At 43.5% G+C, this 18,267-nt stretch overlaps 2 protein-coding genes across 2 annotated transcripts; both read right to left on the reverse strand.

The window, feature by feature from the left end:
* Positions 1-603: 603 nt before the first annotated feature.
* Positions 604-11,779, reverse strand: ndnl2 (necdin-like 2). Its single transcript, XM_053643048.1, has 10 exons — positions 11,619-11,779; positions 11,281-11,391; positions 10,907-10,970; positions 9,890-9,969; positions 9,717-9,811; positions 9,539-9,618; positions 7,869-7,911; positions 7,392-7,454; positions 5,156-5,270; positions 604-1,670 (listed from the first exon to the last, which is right to left on the reverse strand). The coding sequence occupies exons 1-10, from the start codon at positions 11,652-11,654 to the stop codon at positions 1,596-1,598; spliced, it is 762 nt and encodes a 253-aa protein (XP_053499023.1). The 5' UTR covers positions 11,655-11,779; the 3' UTR covers positions 604-1,595.
* A 3,445-nt stretch (positions 11,780-15,224) lies between these two features.
* On the reverse strand, positions 15,225-16,221 carry LOC128619783 (DNA-binding protein inhibitor ID-1-like). Its single transcript, XM_053644209.1, has 2 exons — positions 15,779-16,221; positions 15,225-15,617 (listed from the first exon to the last, which is right to left on the reverse strand). The coding sequence occupies exons 1-2, from the start codon at positions 16,124-16,126 to the stop codon at positions 15,582-15,584; spliced, it is 384 nt and encodes a 127-aa protein (XP_053500184.1). The 5' UTR covers positions 16,127-16,221; the 3' UTR covers positions 15,225-15,581.
* Positions 16,222-18,267: the final 2,046 nt, after the last annotated feature.

The following is an 18,267-nucleotide window of genomic DNA, read 5'->3' on the forward strand; positions in this document are numbered from 1 at the left end:
TCGCGGGATCCTGGAGAGACGGATGAACCCTCGGTTATCTAATGAACCTTCACAGAACCATCGTTTCGAAGAGTTCAGAATACCCGGACGGTACGTGTTAAACTCCTCACAGGTTCTAGATGTTCAGAAGGAAATAATGAGCAACAATCTGGAGTGTGTAGTGCACACTTACCCAGCGAACACACACACACACACACACACACACACACACTTAGAAGGGTTCTTTAAGGCATTAGATAATGTGTGTTTTTAGCTTACACACAGGTTGTAGTATAAACAGGGACGTGTGTGAGAGAGGAACCTGCTGCTGGAGGATCTCCACCGAAGCTTAATGGACGACCGAAACCTTCGACAAACTGAATTCTTTAAGAATCTGGTGCATTTTACTACAGAGAGATGATTATGAATTGCCCAAATCAGGAAATAAACTCCTTAAACAAACAAACAAACAAACAAACAAACAAATCACAGCACTGTGCATCAGTGACTTTCTCTGGATTCTGGATTCTTCCTCCACACATCATCTCACCTCCACTCTGTACCTCACACTTTCCTCTTCTACACAGAACAGAATAAAGCGATCATGAACACGCAGCACTGTGACCGGGTGTGAAGAGGAACCACTTTATTTATCAAACAATAAAAAAACACACAGAATTCTGGGAAAAAAACAAACAGCTTTAGACTTCTTAAACTTTTTTCTTACTATAAATATTTCAGTTCTTAAAGCAGCTCAATGTTTTCATCCTCCAACAAACCATTCATGTGAATCCCAACTCCAGTAAAAATCTGTTTAAAGAAAACCTCTCGCACTCACACGCGCGCACTCACACGCACTCTCACACACTCACTCTCACACTCCAGTAAAAATCTGTTTAAAGAAAACCTCTCGCGCACACTCACGCGCGCACACTCACGCGCGCGCACTCACACGCGCGCACTCACACGCGCGCACTCACACGCGCGCACTCACACGCGCGCACTCACACTCCAGTAAAAATCTGTTTAAAGAAAACCTCTCGCACACACTCACGCGCACGCACACACTCACACGCGCGCACTCACACGCGCGCACTCACACTCTCTCGCACTCTCACACACTCACTCTCACACTCCAGTAAAAATCTGTTTAAAGAAAACCTCTCGCACACACTCACGCGCACGCACACACACTCACGCACACACTCACACGCGCGCACTCACACGCGCGCACTCACACGCGCGCACTCACACGCGCGCACTCACACTCTCTCGCACTCTCACACACTCACTCTCACACTCCAGTAAAAATCTGTTTAAAGAAAACCTCTCGCACACACTCACGCGCGCACACTCACGCGCACGCACACACACTCACGCGCGCACTCACACTCTCTCGCGCACTCACACTCTCTCGCACACCTCACACTCTCTCGCACTCGCACACCTCACACTCACACTCTCACACTCGAGTAAAAATCTGTTTAAAGAAAACCTCTCGCACACACTCACGCGCACACTCGCGCGCGCACACACTCACGTACGCACACTCACGCGCGCGCACACTCACGCACGCACACTCACTCACGCACACGCACGCACTCTCTCCTATTGCGTTATCTCTGGCTGTTCTCTGCACTCGTGGCCTCTCGGTACTGTTGGGTCCATGACTGAGGTTCCTGATCATGTAGCTGTGTGTAAAATAAATAAACACACACACACTGTCACAGTAACGCTTTTACACATTACACACATCAACAAAGATAAGTGCAAAAGTTTTCACCCCCTCTGGTTCTCTGTAGGGGGAAAATATCTGCCTCTTTTTTTCTTTCTTTTTTTACACTTTAAATGAAAAAATATATATATATAATTTTATTATTATTATTCTTAATAATAATAATAATAATAATAATAATAATAATTTTCTGATTAAAACTCAGCTGCAGTTTAAATGTTACAGTGACTCTTACAGCTGTTCTAGTTATTAATGCTGGGCGATACGATATAATATCAATATCACGATAAATTATTCCTCCATACTCCGGTATGAGAAATATTACTATCAGGATTATTTCTATTACACTATTACACTATAACACTATTACACTAACACTATTACACTAACACTATAACACTATTACACTAACACTATAACTCGCTCTGACTAGAAGCAGATCATCACTTGTTAAAATTCGTACAGAACTGTTCCCTGGTTTAAAGATTTTAAACGTTCAAACAGATTTTAAGAACATTCACTTTCACCGGAAGCTCCACTGCTCAGAGCGCCGCTCACGTCCTAGCAGTTTGTCGGAAAAACTTAAATATCACGATACAGAAATATATCGCAGCAGTTAGTTATGTCACGTCAATAAGCCATAACTAACCTGCTCAAAAGTTTACACCCCTTTTATCTTGCTCTAGCTGATTTATTTAAATGTTTATTAATGTGTTTAGGGAATAAATCTCATCACCACGTGTTCACTTTAAACTCAAATCTCAGTGTTCAGGGCGAGTGTTTACAACAAAGACACGAGCACAGGGTGGATGAGGAATAAATATGATCTACGTTTTTATTACACTATTTAAAATACATTTCTGAGTGTTTTTGTTCCTCGTGATGAAGAAACTGCTGTAAAAACATGACATATTAAACTGGGGGGTACAAACTTTCACTGAACTGTAAATATTCTCTAGAGCAGGGGTCTCAGACTCGCGGCCCGGGGGCCAATTGCGGCCCAACGATATTTTGTGGCCCCCTACTTGAAATCAAAGCTTGTTGTCAGTGCGGCCCGCCCCCACTAACTTTTTCTCACATGCACCTGCGTGAGTCGTTGCCCTGGGCGTTTTATATTTTTTAACACTTGTGGGCTCCCATAGCTCAGGCTCGTGACAACACCACGAATGATCAACGTCGGTCACTTGAAACGTGTTTCGGGAGTGTCACCCAGTGCAAATACGTTTTTTTTGTCACCCAGTCATGTCTTTTTCAAAACCTGCCGTGAAGAGAACGGTTGGCGATGAGCACAGACAATTTCAGGAGAAGTGGGAAACGGAATATTTTCTTGTAGAGCACAGGGGCATTCCGACGTGTCTAATATGCACAGATAAAGTTGCGGTGCACAAGGAGTATAACATCAGACGTCATTACTCAACTAGACATGCTGAGGAGTATGCAAAATACCAGGGAGATGAGCGAGAGGACCGGGTCACCAAACTTAAAACATGTCTACTGAGGCAACAAGATTTTTTCAAGAAAGCAAGCAGAGAGAGTGATGCAGCAGTCGAAGCTAGCTACGTGGTGAGTGAGATGACTGCTAAGGCAGGAAAGCCATTCAAAGACGGCGAGTTCATCAAACAGTGCATGTTACAGGCTGCAAGTATAGTCTGTCCGGAAAAGAAAGGTCAGTTTAGCAACATCAGCCTTTCAGCCAACACAGTGGCGGAGCGCATTTCGGACCTGTCAGGTAACACTTACGATCAACTGCGTGAGAAAGTTAGACACTTCCATTCATACTCAGTCGCTCTTGATGAGAGCACAGACGTCACTGACACTGCGCAGCTCGCAATATATGTCCGTGGTGTTGATGACAATTTTGAAGTGATGGAGGATTTGCTCACAATGATTCCAATGCATGGCCAGACCACCGGTCAGGAGATATTCCGCCAGCTGTGTGATGCCATTGTGGATGCCGGCTTACTATGGAAGAGTTTTGCTGGAATAACAGCCGACGGAGCGCCATCAATGACGGGGAGGAGAAATGGACGGGTGGCACTTGTTCAAAGAACACTGGAAGAGGAGGGTGTGGAAGAGGCCATTGCTTTGCACTGCATTATCCATCAGCAGGACCTTTGCAGCAAATGCCTGAAGTTTGACAATGTGATGTCTGATGTTGTGAAATGCATCAACCATATCAGATCCAGGGGCTTAAAGCACCGGCAGTTCCACGCCTTTTTGGAGGAAACAGAGTCGGCATATGAGGATGTGCCCTACTTCACCGAGGTACGTTGGCTTAGCGGGGGGGACGTCTTGAAGAGGTTTTTTGAGTTGAGAGCAGAAGTGAAAGCCTTCATGGATAAGGATGGGATGGCTGTTCCTGTACTAAGTGATCCCAAATGGCTAATGGACTTAGCTTTTCTTGTTGACATCACACAGGAGCTGAACGTACTGAACAAGAAGTTACAAGGCCAGGGCCAGCTTGTCAGTGCTGCATATGACCGTGTCAGAGCATTCTCCACAAAACTTGTGTTATGGAAAGCCCAGCTTTCTCAGACAAACCTCTGCCATTTCCCAGCATGCAAGGCGCTCATGGATTCAGGCACACCATTCAGTGGTGAGAAGTATGCTGATACCATTCTAAAGCTACAGGAAGAATCTGATCACAGGTTTGCAGACTTCAAGACACACAGAGCCACGTTTCAAATTTTTGCTGACCCCTTCTCCTTCGATGTGGAAGATGCCCCCCCCCTGTGGTTCAGTTGGAGCTAATTGACCTGCAGTGCAGTTCTGAACTCAAAGCCAAGTTCAGGGAGGTGAGTGGAAAAACAGACAAGCTTGGACAATTTATGAGAGAATTGCCCCCCACGTTCCCTGAGCTTTCCAAGATGTTCAAGCAAATCGTGTGCCTTTTTGGGAGCACCCATCTGTGCGAAAAGCTCTTCTCCACTATGAACTTTAATAAATCAAAGTTCAGGTCCAGACTTACAGATGAGCAACTTCGAGCCATACTGAGGGTCTCAGTTGCTTCCTCCCTCAAGCCAAATGTGGCTCAGCTGTGTAAGAGGAAGCGCTGCCAAGTCTCTGGCAGCAAGGAGTAGGAGGAAGTAAGAGAAACCTATGTTCTGAAGAACCGTTCATGTTCCGCATGTTCTGAATAGTTATTACTAAAGATTAAGAAGATTGGATCGGTTGTACTGTTTTTGGAATACTTGAAATCCTTTTTTTGTGGAATACTTGATGCGGCCCAGCCTCACCCAGACTCTACCTCCAGCGGCCCCCGGGTAAATTGAGTTTGAGATCCCTGCTCTAGAGCCAATGACAGACACTATCTACAGTAGATTTGAGTTTTTAGAAGGTTTGGGCTCAGGGTTAGTACAGAACCGTAAGCAGATAACCTGTTCACCAGATAAACAGAACCAGTTAACTAGTTACGCTCGACCCGTCCAGAGAGAAACTCACCTCCGCAATAAACTGAAGCATCTTCAGCTTGGACACTTCGCTCTCGGCCCTCTGTCCCCACCGAAACTCGTACTCCAGAGGCTCAGTGTGAGGAATACGAACATACTCCAGATACCTACACACACACACACACACACACACACACACACACACACACACACACACAGGCTTTTATCTATCTGACAGAACATCTGTAAAACCATCATCTGACCCAAAATCAGACGGTGAGTTCTGGACTGTGATTGGTCAGGAGGCGGTGATTAATTCTCTAGAACAGCGGCTCTGACAGTAGCGCAGGTTTATATTAATGTGCTCGTTTTAATACCTTATCGTTTCTATAGTAACGGCTCGTTCACAGGGACGTGTACAGCGCGCGCTCCACGTAAACGGATTTAAAACATGACGTTCTTTAGTAAATAAATAATTGTAATTGGTAATTTGCTGCACGTTGGTAACAGTAGCTCCGCCCCTTCCTGTGATTGGTCAGGACTGGAGAAGGCTGATTTAGAGATATAAGTGAAGGTGTATGGAGTTGTGTAGCGGCTCTGGTTATGACTCTTTGTTGAACCGAGCCTCGTCACGACTCCGTGTGCTGCTGTACGGTGTGATATAAACCAGATGTCCATGGTCTGAGGGACACCAGCTCTGAACACACCACCTACTGCTGGGCTCGAACCCCCGACCTTCAGGCTTCATCACTGACACTGCGCTAACCCACTGCGCTAACGCACGTCTCACTCGCAGGTGTGACAGAGGAGGGAGCTGCAGTGGACTCAGGGGGAGGAGTCAGGAGCAGATGTTAAAGGTGTGACGGGAGAGGAACTCGGTCAGATAGAACACATTCTCCAGGACCAGACTGGAACACTTTTAAATGATGTGATAAAACCTCAGATTTCTCAGTGTTCTGTTTGTTCCAGCATTACAGCAGCAGCAGGTTAAACAGAAACCTGTGATTATGAGTGAAACTGTCCATCATCATCCTGTCTTTATGCAGCATCGGACGTGTAGATCAGGAACCTTTACGCTGTAAACATCTACGCTGTAAACATGTAAACATCAACGCTGTAAACATGTAAACATCAACGCTGTAAACATGTAAACATCTATGCTGTAAACATGTACACTGTAAACATGTAAATGTCTACACTGTAAACATGTAAACATGTACACTGTAAACATGTAAACGTCTACACTGTAAACATGTAAACATCTACACTGTAAACATGTAAACATCTACGCTGTAAACATGTAAACATCTACGCTGTAAACATGTAAACATCTACGCTGTAAACATCTACACTGTAAACATGTAAACGTCTACACTAAACATGTAAACATCTACGCTGTAAACATCTACACTGTAAACATGTAAACATCTACACTGTAAACATGTAAACATCTACGCTGTAAACATCTACACTGTAAACATGTAAACGTCTACACTAAACATGTAAACATCTACGCTGTAAACATCTACACTGTAAACATGTAAACGTCTACACTGTAAACATGTAAACATCTACGCTGAAACATGTAAACATCTTCGCTGTAAACATCTACACACTACACTGTAAACATCTACACTGTAAACATGTAAACATCTACGCTGTAAACATCTAAACGTCTACACTGTAAACATCTACACTGTAAACATCTACACACTACACTGTAAACATGTAAACATCTACACTGTAAACATCTATGCTGTAAACATGTAAACATCTACACTGTAACCATCTACGCTGTAAACATCTACATACCACACTGTAAACATGTAAACATCTATGCTGTAACCATCTATGCTGTAAACATCTACACTCTGCACTGTAAAATCTAATCTATAAAATGGTGATTAGTGGAAAGTGAACAGCTTGAGTGCAGTGATTCGACTCTGAACCGACTCTGAACCGACTCACTGCAGTAAGTGAATCAAACAGGCAGTGTATGAATGTAGATTTGTTTGAGAGCTGAAGCACAGAGCTGTAGCGCTGCAGAAACGCTGTGTGTTCTAGAAACTCGTTTATGACACACTTTAGATCTCATGTAGAATCAGGAAATGAATCATTTCCCACAAATTAAAAACAGTATTTTTTTTATAAACTTGATCATTTTCTACTGCATTTCTGAAGAAAAGTGTGTGAATATAGATCAGCGATCATGTTACTCTCTAATCCTAAAACTAGGATCATAAAATGCATGATCCACGCTGATTATTTCTGCTTCCTCGGTTCCTTACTTCTGTCTCACAAACTCATCAGTGATGATCTTCTTCACATCCCCGAACTCTTCATGTTTCTCTCTGTATCACACACACACACACACACACACACAGAACACAATTATCACTTTAAGTCAGGAAGCACTACTGTAAAAATACACTTCTATTTTCTAAATCACGAGGACTTACTGCATATCAAACATTTCATTCACAAAAAAACATTAAACTTCACCGCAGTCAAAACATGCTTTTATTAGATTAGATCCTATTAGTGTTTTATTACACTTTACCCATGACTGGTGATTAAATAAGGGAAACAACAACAACAACAACAATAATAATAATAATAATAATAATAATGCTCCATCTGATATTTATTACTCAGAGTTTCAGTTCTAGAGGACTGAATGTAAATTAACTAAATTAATAAAACAGAAGGGTAAAAGTTTTGACTATTGTCTGTGTACTTCTCTACACACACACACACACACTTACCCAACTTCCACTCGGAGTTTCTTCAACGTGTTCCACACTAACGCTACACAAAAACAATTCCATTTATTACAATATTGTACTACAGTGTGAAAAATACCGAATGATTTTTTACTCTACAAAAAAATGCAACAATGTGTGAAGGTTAGAACTGATCTTACAGTTTTCCTACAGTGGTCTGTACGGTGGTGTGTACGGTCATGTGGTGTGGATGGTGTGGTGTGTACGGTGGTGTGTAGTGTATGTTGGTGTGTAGTGTACGGTGATGTGTACGGTGGTGTGTACGGTGGTGTGTACGGTGGTGTGTAGTGTACGGTGGTGTGTACGGTGGTGTGTAGTGTACGGTGGTGTGTAGTGTACAGTGGTGTGTACGGTGGTGTGTACGGTAGTGTGTACGGTAGTGTGTAGTCTACGGTGGTGTGTAGTCTACGGTGGTGTGTACGGTGGTGTGTAGTGTGCGGTGGTGTGTAGTGTGCGGTGGTGTGTAGTGTGCGGTGGTGTGTACGGTGGTGTGTAGTGTACGGTGGTGTGTAGTGTACGGTGGTGTGTAGTGTACGGTGGTGTGTACGGTGGTGTGTAGTGTACGGTGGTGTGTACGGTGGTGTGGTGTGTACGGTGGTGTGTAGTGTACGGTGGTGTGTAGTGTACGGTGGTGTGTACGGTGGTGTGTACGGTGGTGTGTAGTGTGCGGTGGTGTGTACGGTGGTGTGTAGTGTACGGTGGTGTGTACTGTACGGTGGTGTGTACGGTGGTGTGTAGTGTACGGTGGTGTGTACGGTGGTGTGTAGTATACGGTGGTGTGTAGTGTACGGTGGTGTGTAGTGTACGGTGGTGTGGTGTGTAGTGTATGGTGGTGTGTACGGTGGTGTGTAGTGTACAGTGGTGTGTAGTCTACGGTGGTGTGTAGTGTACGGTGGTGTGTAGTGTACGGTGGTGTGGTGTGTACGGTGGTGTGTACGGTGGTGTGTAGTGTACGGTGGTGTGTACGGTGGTGTGTAGTGTACGGTGGTGTGTACGGTGGTGTGTAGTGTACGGTGGTGTGTACGGTGGTGTGGTGTGTACGGTGGTGTGTAGTGTACGGTGGTGTGTAGTGTACGGTGGTGTGTACGGTGGTGTGTAGTGTACGGTGGTGTGTAGTGTACAGTGGTGTGTAGTCTACGGTGGTGTGTAGTGTACGGTGGTGTGTAGTGTACGGTGGTGTGTAGTGTGCGGTGGTGTGTACGGTGGTGTGTAGTGTACGGTGGTGTGTACGGTGGTGTGTACTGTACGGTGGTGTGTACGGTGGTGTGTAGTGTACGGTGGTGTGTACGATGGTGTGTAGTGTACGGTGGTGTGTAGTGTACGGTGGTGTGTAATGTACGGTGGTGTGGTGTGTACGGTGGTGTGTAGTGTATGGTGGTGTGTACGGTGGTGTGTAGTGTACAGTGGTGTGTAGTCTACGGTGGTGTGTAGTGTACGGTGGTGTGGTGTGTACGGTGGTGTGTAGTGTACGGTGGTGTGGTGTGTACGGTGGTGTGGTGTGTACGGTGGTGTGTACGGTGGTGTGTAGTGTACAGTGGTGTGTAGTGTACGGTGGTGTGTAGTGTACGGTGGTGTGTACGGTGGTGTGTAGTCTACGATGGTGTGAGAAAAGAAACAGATCAAACACTGAAAGTGTAAAAACAGTAACTTACTCTCTTTAACACTTCCTCCCTTCATGAAAATAACTCCGAGGATCACAAACAGTAACCCGGTCTTCGGGTTCGCAGGGCACCTGACATCACATTAGATCAGACTAGATCAGATCAGATTACATTAGACCCGAGTTACAGTATGAGCAACATTCAGCATGATGTCGTCACCGATACTCACATGCTGATTGGTTCCTCGCGGGACTGCTCCAGTTTGTTGGTGAGGATGTAAATGTGATTCTTGGAGTCGATCTCCACCAGCTTCAGCCCAAACACCTGCAGGAGAACATCAGAACATTAGCACATTCAGTAGAAGCGTGTAAACCTCATCCAGACCCTGAGTGAGTTCTTCACCTGCTCGAAGGTTCGGTCCGCTCGCTTAATGATGTCCTGGTACAGAGACCGGTACTCCTTTATCACGTGTTTAACTATATCTAATAAACACACAGAGAGGAACGGGTTAAAACACACACACACACACACACACACACAGAGAGAGAGAGAGAGAGAGAGAAAATGGCAGAAATGTGATCAGAGAGTAGATCTTGAATGACGGTGGTTGGAGATGGTAAACACTTGGTGAAGTCACATGGTAAAAGATGGAGAGCGGAACTCAGGGTTGGGTTTAGTAGTGAAAGTGAGAACAGGACTGGGACTAAACCGATGGGTGTCAGTGGTTATTGAGTCTAATCAGAAAAACAACTTCAGTTGGCGTAAAGATTGGACTGTGGAGCAATGGGAAAAGGTCATGTGGTCTGATGAGTCCAGACTGACCCTACTCCAACGTGATGGGCGTGTCAGGGTCAGAAGGGAAGCGATAGTGCCTGCTGTACAAGCCTGTGGGGGCGGAGTTATGATGAGTAGCTGAATGTTCTGAGAGAGCAGATTATCCCATCAGCAGTCCTGACCCAAACCCCACTGACGGACCTGACCGAGTGGCTCGACTCTCCCGTCATTAACACAAGATCTCGGCCAAACATTAACACAACTCCGGATGGAAATTAGTGTTGTGATGTTGTGTACGGCTGTTAAACAACGCCATGAACACGCGCCGTAATAAACGCTAAAGACGACTTTCTATATCTCCAGGCAGAGTACTCTATCACTTAAAATAAAAAAAATACAAAAAGAACAATACAATGATGTATGGTGTGTGTGTATACAGTGTAAGTATGCGTGTATTGTGTAGGTGTGTGTGTTTATAGTGTGTAAAGTGTAGGTGTGAGTGAGTAAGAGTGTGTATAGTGTGTAGGGGTGTGTGTGTGTATAGTCTGTAGGTGTGTGTGATGAAGGTGTGTGAGATGGAGGTGCGAGTGAGGGAGGTGCGAGTGATGGAGGTGCGAGTGATGGAGGTGTGTCTCAGATGTTCACCTGCTCTGCGGATGGGGATTTTCTTCTGGTCTTTAATCAGAATAAACTGCACGACTTCAGCAACCTTCAAATAAACAGATAAAATCATCATCAATAAAATCATCAGATTTGTCTCAGTTCACCGCGACAGAGCGGAGACGAGGACCGAAATAAACCATCACCGTACATAAACATCTCCAGAGCTGCTGTTACAGAGAATTCAGCAATACCTTCTGACCAATCACAATCCAGGATTCAGCAGCATCCTGAATCGACTCTGAATCGGATCAGTAGTGAATCAAAGGTACTGAACTGCACCGTAGATGTATATGGATCCGATCAGAGTGTGTTACAGTGTGATAGTGTTATTAGTGAGTGTGTGTGTGTTTTGTTACCTTGCGGTCCACCTGCACGGGTGTGAAGTTCTCTCTGGCTCTCTGTACCTGAGACACACTGGGCTGAGAGAGAGAACCTTCATCATCCTCGTCGAACAGTACCTGAGACCTCTGTACACACACACACACACACACACACACCAGTTTATTCCTGCTTTCTCTTCCCTCACTGAAGCTAAACGCGTGAAACACAGAACTTTACTCCTAATTTCACAATCTGATGAAGAAACTGAACAAAACTGAGCCTCGTTTTATAATAAAATGTAGGAGACGGCTAATGCTAATGCTAATGCTAGCTAAAACACCGAAAGTGAATTAAGTGTGAAATGTTTTTTTACCCGGTTCTGAGACGCGACTCTTTTATTCTGGGACATCTCTAAATCCGACAGCGCGATTTTACACTTTAAATCATTTACAAATTTATAGGAAATTAAATTAAACTACTTTGCAAAACGAACTGTAAACCAACTGCCTCCCGCGTTGTTCTATTTCCACCCGATTTCAGCAAACCCCGCCCCCGAGTCAGGATTGGCTAAATGTTCCGCTGACTAATACTACTTCCGGTTTTAATTACGGATTTGAACAAAATCCAAAACATATTATTTAAAAAATACATTTCTAAATATGCCTTTACCGATGATAAAACCAAACTGCATCATAATTAATCAATTTCATTACAATATTAGTCATTTTACCTGCTCCACGCTCTTCACACCTTCATTAAGGAACCTGTGACACTTTGTGCTAATGTTTATAGTTTATGGGGTTTTTTTGTTCCAAGCCATTTAAAATGTCAAAGCTAATGCACTTTTGTTTTAATATTTAAAAGTAATCTAAAATTTCAGACTCGTTCTGATTGCACCTGCTATCCAATCATAGTGGAGGAGGCGGGATTTGTTGCAAAACAGTTAGGAAATAAACAATCCTCCACTCTGCGTTAAGTTCCGGTGAGGTCACGTCACGTGGGTCAACATAGCCTCTGATTGGTTAAAACGTTTAGTGAGGGGGAAAGGCAGCAATAATAACGAGATATTCTCATAAATTAATTACATATTGGATTATATATGTTAATGATGATTAAATAGTCTTTTGTGTAGACCACGTGATCTATGAACATCATAAATGTTAGATTGTATAGTTGTGAATAATACATTTCTGGATTAAATGAATAAAATCTAGGAGTTGTTCAAAAGAGTCGGTTCAGTGAAATGAATCCTGATGTAATTGCTCTTGTAGCCACACGGTGGCGCTGCAACTCTTCATCTGGGCACGGAGTGGCTTACAGGCCGGATTTCAAATCAGTTAGGATTATAAATAGACTTTTTATGAATAATAAAAAGATCAAAATCGTGTGAAGAGGTTTGTTAAAGGTGTGTTTATCTGATCTATATTTGATTTACTTTGTCCTGATATTACATTACATAAAATAAAAATATTCCAGCTTTTACAGCTTTTAGTGTGTGAGCTAAATATTATACCGTGAACATTATTTTAAATAATTTTAAAAAATCCTCTATATATTTTATTTACTGGTGACCTTGCTGACTTTATAAGGTACACACACACACACACACACACACACACACACACACACACACACATATATATATATATATACAGATCAGCCATAACATTAAAACCACCTGACTAACATTGTGTAGGTCCTCCTTCCTCGTGCCTCCGAAACAGCTCTGAATCGTCGAGGCATGGACTCCACAAGACCTCTGAAGGTGTGCTGTGGAATCTGGAACCGAGACGTCGATCCTTTAAGTCCTGTAAGTTGCGAGGTCGGCCCTCCATGGATTCTTCGGACTTGTTTGTCCAGAACGTCCCACAGACGCTCGATCGGATCGAGATCTGGGGAATTCGGAGGTCGAGTCAACACCTTGAACTCTTTGTCATGTTCCTCAAAGCGTTCCTGAACAGGTGCTGTAGGGTGTCAGGGAGCGTTATCCTGCTGAAAGAGGGAGCTGATATTAGGGAATAGCGTTACCAGGAAGGGGTGTACTCAATCTGAAACAGTGTTTAGGTAGGTGGTACGTGTTAAAGTAACAGCCACATGAATGACCCGAGGTTTCCCAGCAGAACATTCCACAGAGCATCACACTGCCTCCACCAGCTCGCCTTCTTCCCGTAGTGCATCCTGGTGCCGTCTCTTCCCCAGGTAAACCACACACACACACACACACACCCGGCCTCCACATGATGTAAAAGAAAACCTGATTCATCAGACCAGGCCACCTTCTTCCATTGCTCCATGGTTCAGTTCTGATGCCCATTGTAGGAGTTTTCAGTGGTGTACAGGGGGTCAGCATGGGCACTCTGACCGCTACGCAGCTCCATACCCAACAAGCTGCGATGCTCTGTGTGTTCTGACTCCTTTCTATCAGATCCAGCATGAACTTCTTCAGCAGTTTCTGCTACAGTAGCTCTTCTGTGGGATCGGACCAGACGCTCTAGCCTTTGCTCCTCACGCACATCATTGAGTCTTGGGGGTCCACGACCCTGTCACCGGGTCACCGGTTGTCCTTCCTTGGACCACTTTTGGTAGGTACTAACCACTACATACTGGGAAAACCCCACAAGACCTTCAGGTTTGGAGAAGCTCTGACTCAGACGTCTAGACATCACAATCTGACCCTCGTCAAAGTCATTCAGATGCTTACACTTTCCCATTTTTCCTGCTCCCTACACGTCAACTCCCAGAACTGACCGTTCACTTGCTGCCTAATAAATAAACCCCACCCCTCGACAGGTGCTACGGTAACGAGATCATCAACGTTATTCACGTCACCTGTCGGTGGTTTTAATGTTGTGACTGATCGTTCTTTCATTATAGTCTTTAAAGTTGTTATAGTGATGAAGAACAGTTTTTGGTAAGTGGGTGTATGTGGTTATGTAGTGCTGGGGTCTCACACTCGGCATGTCGAGAGCTCCTGACTGATTTCTCTCTGAAGGAAACAATGAAGGCAGTTTGGGTGAAAAGTGGTTCAATCTGGCAACCCAGAGTTTCAACCATGAGCAGAGTTCCTTCTCCAGTGAGAGTGTGTGCATGTGTGTGCATGTGTGTGTGTGTGTGTGTGTGTGTGTGTGCCAGGGGCAGGGGAGGGCAGCAGGGCTCAGACTGAGCGGCGCCGACGTGCACCTGGGGAAGTTCAGGTTTAAAAAGCTCCACATTCCCGACACACAGCTGATTGAAACATTAACAAACAGAGTAAATCCTGCTGCAGATGGACCGGGAGTTCAGCCAAGCACAAAACACACACACACACACACACACACACACACACACACACTGTACTGCATTCAGCTGCACTGTGACTCTTTCAATCCTGAATAACAAAGTTTTATCTTTTAATTCAGATTTAAAAAATAATAATAATAATTAACAACACACTCATGTTATATTTTGTTAATTACCCTGTATGTGTGTGTGTGTGTGTGTGTGTGTGTGTGTGTGTGTGTGTGGCTAAACTTTTTTTTTTTAAAGTCCTGTTTTAACACCTCCAGGAACTCTTCATGTGCTCTCCGACAGCATTGTGTGAGATTTGTTTAACAGATCATTCTTTCAGACGAGTTACACAGTAAATAAAATAATGTTACACACGTGTTGCTCATTAACCGTTTTTAAAATAAGATAAAAGTCATAAAATTTATCTCAAAAAGTGAAAACTCCCAAAGTAATGCAGGATTTTAGTGTGTAAACGTCTAACGTGTCTAAAACATTGTTGTAGCTTTTGTATAGAAGTGTGTGTGTGTGTGTGTGTGTGTGTGTGGTCATACCAGAAGTTTAGTGTTTAAATCATCTATTTTAAAGCCTTCTTGTGACCTTGTGTGTGTTAATGAGCTTTATTTGATACGTTCCTCATTCTTTACAAATTCTCGTTTTTCCCCTCAGACACTCGGTGAAAGTGACAGTTTAAAGAAAGACACAGAAACACGTGTTTAGTTTCAGAAAATATTATCTGTATTAATAACATCTCCATAACACATGGTAATAAACATCAGGACATTGTAATATACAATACAGATTGAACTCAGAAATCTGAGAAATGTTTCGTTTTGCTTTTAAACAAAAGTAGAAGAATTCTGTGTGTACACACTTTATACAGAAAGCATTCAAAACTGGAATGTTTAAGGCATGGAGAAGCGACGCAGCGTCCGTCGTGACGTCTAACACAGACAAGACACTGTGTAGGACTTCATGGACCTCACACACACACACACACACACACACACACACACACACACTGAGGAGGTTCTGGACGTTTTCCGTCAGCAGTGTTGATGATTCGTGGATTTCAGCGGCACAGGATTCTGTCATCTGAGCAACCGTTCTGGAGAGAAACACAGAGGAACCCGTTGAGAACCTGACACGCTCTACACACACTTAAAGAGCTGAGAGTGTTCAGGGTTACATGTTAACTGTAAATGCAGCGGTGTGTGTTATGGATGATGCACTGTGTGTGATGTTGGAGAAGTTTGAGCGTGATGGTACCTCCACGGAGATGCTGCTGATCTCGGTGTTGAGCGTGGTGAGGGGTGTACGCGTCCCGGCCGTGTCCGAACACGGCGAGTCCAGTTCCACCTGCAGGTCCCAGATGTAGTCGATGACGTGCTGCAGGATCTCCACCTTGCTGGCCTTCTTGTTGGTGGGCAGCGTGGGCACCAGCTCCTTCAGCTTACTGTAGCAGCTGTTCATGTCCTGCAGGAAGACGCTCATGTGCTCGTCCAGCAGCGGCAGCTTGCACTTGGAGATGGTCAGGCTCTGCTCAGACAGGCAGCGCACCACGTCCTCTCCACCCAGCTTACTCTTCAACGTACAGGTAGATCCAACAACCTTCATCCTGACCACCAACGCAGATAATAACCTCTCCTTTATTTAATAAAACACACAGTTCTGGTGAAAGAACCTCCACAGACCAACAGTGAAGCGGCTCGCGCTGGAGCTGCTTTTATATCTGTGTGGAGGGGAGAGGGGCGTGGCCTGTGTAGGGGGCGAGGCTTCGGTCAACTTCGAAAGCTGCGGTTCAGTGAATGTGTGTGTGTGTGTGTGTGTGTATGGATGGATGTGTGTGTGTGTGTGTGTGTGTGTGTGTGTGTGTGTGTTAAATAGGATTTTAAATGAATTACTGTATAGGCAAGTTCCTATTAGCAATTAACTTAATTTAAACTTAAACTTAATTAACTTAAAACTATATTTAATTTCTATTCTCAAATTTCACTGTGAAATTATTATTATTATTATTATTATTATTATTATTATTATTATTATTGTTGTTGTTGTTGTTGTTGATTTTATTTTACATTGGCTCCTATAGTTCCACACTGTTAGTGATCTCTCTATCTTATTATATCTATATTTTATATTTGCACAGTGATTACTTAAATAAATGACCGAAATAATTAAATCAATAAATGACCTGTGTTAGTAAATATGACCTGTTTTTAGAACATTTACGGCATTTTTTTTTTTTAGAACCATGTAGTTTATTTGTTTTTCTGCTCCTTATTAAAAAACATTCAAAATATTATTTTAGTGCTATTTAATATTTTATGAATATATTTTATATTTACATTTATTTAAACATTTTACGTTTCGGTTACATCCGGGACTTTTTACATGCTCGAACTCCGGAAGATCACGTGACCGAGTGACCGTTATTTTCTCCGCGAGAACTCGATTTGAAAAAAATATGTATATGAAGAAGAACGTCCGCGAGATTCCCACTGTAGTGTGTGTGTGTGTGTGTGTGTGTGTGTGAAAGAGAGAGAGAGAGAGAGAGAGCGCAGACTGGCGGGCGCCAGGTCCGTGACGTCACCCATTCACACACACACACACACACACACACACACACACACGTCCCTCTTCTCATCTGATGCCTGTCAACCTGGCGCCGCGCGGGCGGTTTCCATGGAGACAACAAACAAGTGCGCTTCCCTCTCTCTCCCTCTCTCTCTCTCTCTCATTCACACACACACACACACACACACACACACACACACACACTGGTGAGATTTAAAGCGCACCTGCAGCGCCGCCATCTTGTCTGTGTGCAGTTTGTTAAAGGGACAGCTCAGAGTCACGTGACCCAGATGACTGCAACATGGCGCTGCTGAAGAGTTTTCCTCACAGCACATTCCTCCACTCATTGCTGTACATGCAGCTCCTTATCAGTTATTAACATTATTACTATTTTACAGATTTAATATACTACCTATTAAGTGACATAATTTAACATTGTATAAAAAACCCCCAAGTAATTAAAGATGTTATCTGGAACAGATCTTTTTTGTGACATCTTGTCATTATATCTCTTTCATCTCTATTTTATTTCCCATATTTATTCCATAATGTTATTGTTTTTCATTTACTCACAACTGTACACATTATCAGCTGAAACTCGCAGCAGCCGTGTTCACCGTGTTCATTACTCAATAACGCAGTTTTCACCATGCTAATCTGGTAGCTGGTAGCTTCCATTATTGTTAGCTACATTAGCCTAATAGTCGTAGTGCAGAAATAAAGAAACCGGTTTCAGACACCAAACATGGAGAATTTTATTTAGGACAAGAGCAAAAGTGTGTGTTTAATTATTTGCCCGTGTTCTCTAAAAATGACCAAATCCATTCTGTTCCTTTCGTCTGGTTTAATATCACATGCAACAAAACATATAAATACAAACTTGATATAAAATACAACACAACATTTTAATTAATATTATTATCACATTTTAAACTTTTTTTTTTTTTAAAGTCTTTAATTCACATTGAAGCATTTCTTGATAAAATCTTAATTAAGCATAAAGAATGCTTTAATGGTGTGCAAGTATTGGCCCCCAGCCATGGTAGTGTAGGATCTCCTCTCCCTCATTTCAGTGACATCCTCAGACCCGGCTGTTTCAGGTCAGGGTATCAGTGGATGTGGGAGAGAGGAAGAGAGAGAGAGAGAGAGAGAGAGAGAGAGAGGCGGGGGCTCTGTGCTGA

Source organism: Ictalurus furcatus, chromosome 15 (assembly GCF_023375685.1).
Source record: "Ictalurus furcatus strain D&B chromosome 15, Billie_1.0, whole genome shotgun sequence".
NCBI classification, from domain to species: domain Eukaryota; kingdom Metazoa; phylum Chordata; class Actinopteri; order Siluriformes; family Ictaluridae; genus Ictalurus; species Ictalurus furcatus.

Excerpts from the sequence above, each read along its gene's own strand:
- LOC128619783 (XM_053644209.1), bottom strand. The coding sequence starts at position 16,126 with ATGAAGGTTGTTGGATCTACCTGTACGTTGAAGAGTAAGCTGGGTGGA. Across the intron at positions 15,618-15,778 it reads TCAGCAGCATCTCCGTGGAG|AACGGTTGCTCAGATGACAG; the intron begins GTACCATCACGC and ends GTTTCTCTCCAG.
- ndnl2 (XM_053643048.1), bottom strand. The coding sequence starts at position 11,654 with ATGTCCCAGAATAAAAGAGTCGCGTCTCAGAACCGG. Across the intron at positions 9,970-10,906 it reads AATCCCCATCCGCAGAGCAG|ATATAGTTAAACACGTGATA; the intron begins GTGAACATCTGA and ends TGTGTTTATTAG. Across the intron at positions 9,812-9,889 it reads CGGACCGAACCTTCGAGCAG|GTGTTTGGGCTGAAGCTGGT; the intron begins GTGAAGAACTCA and ends GTTCTCCTGCAG.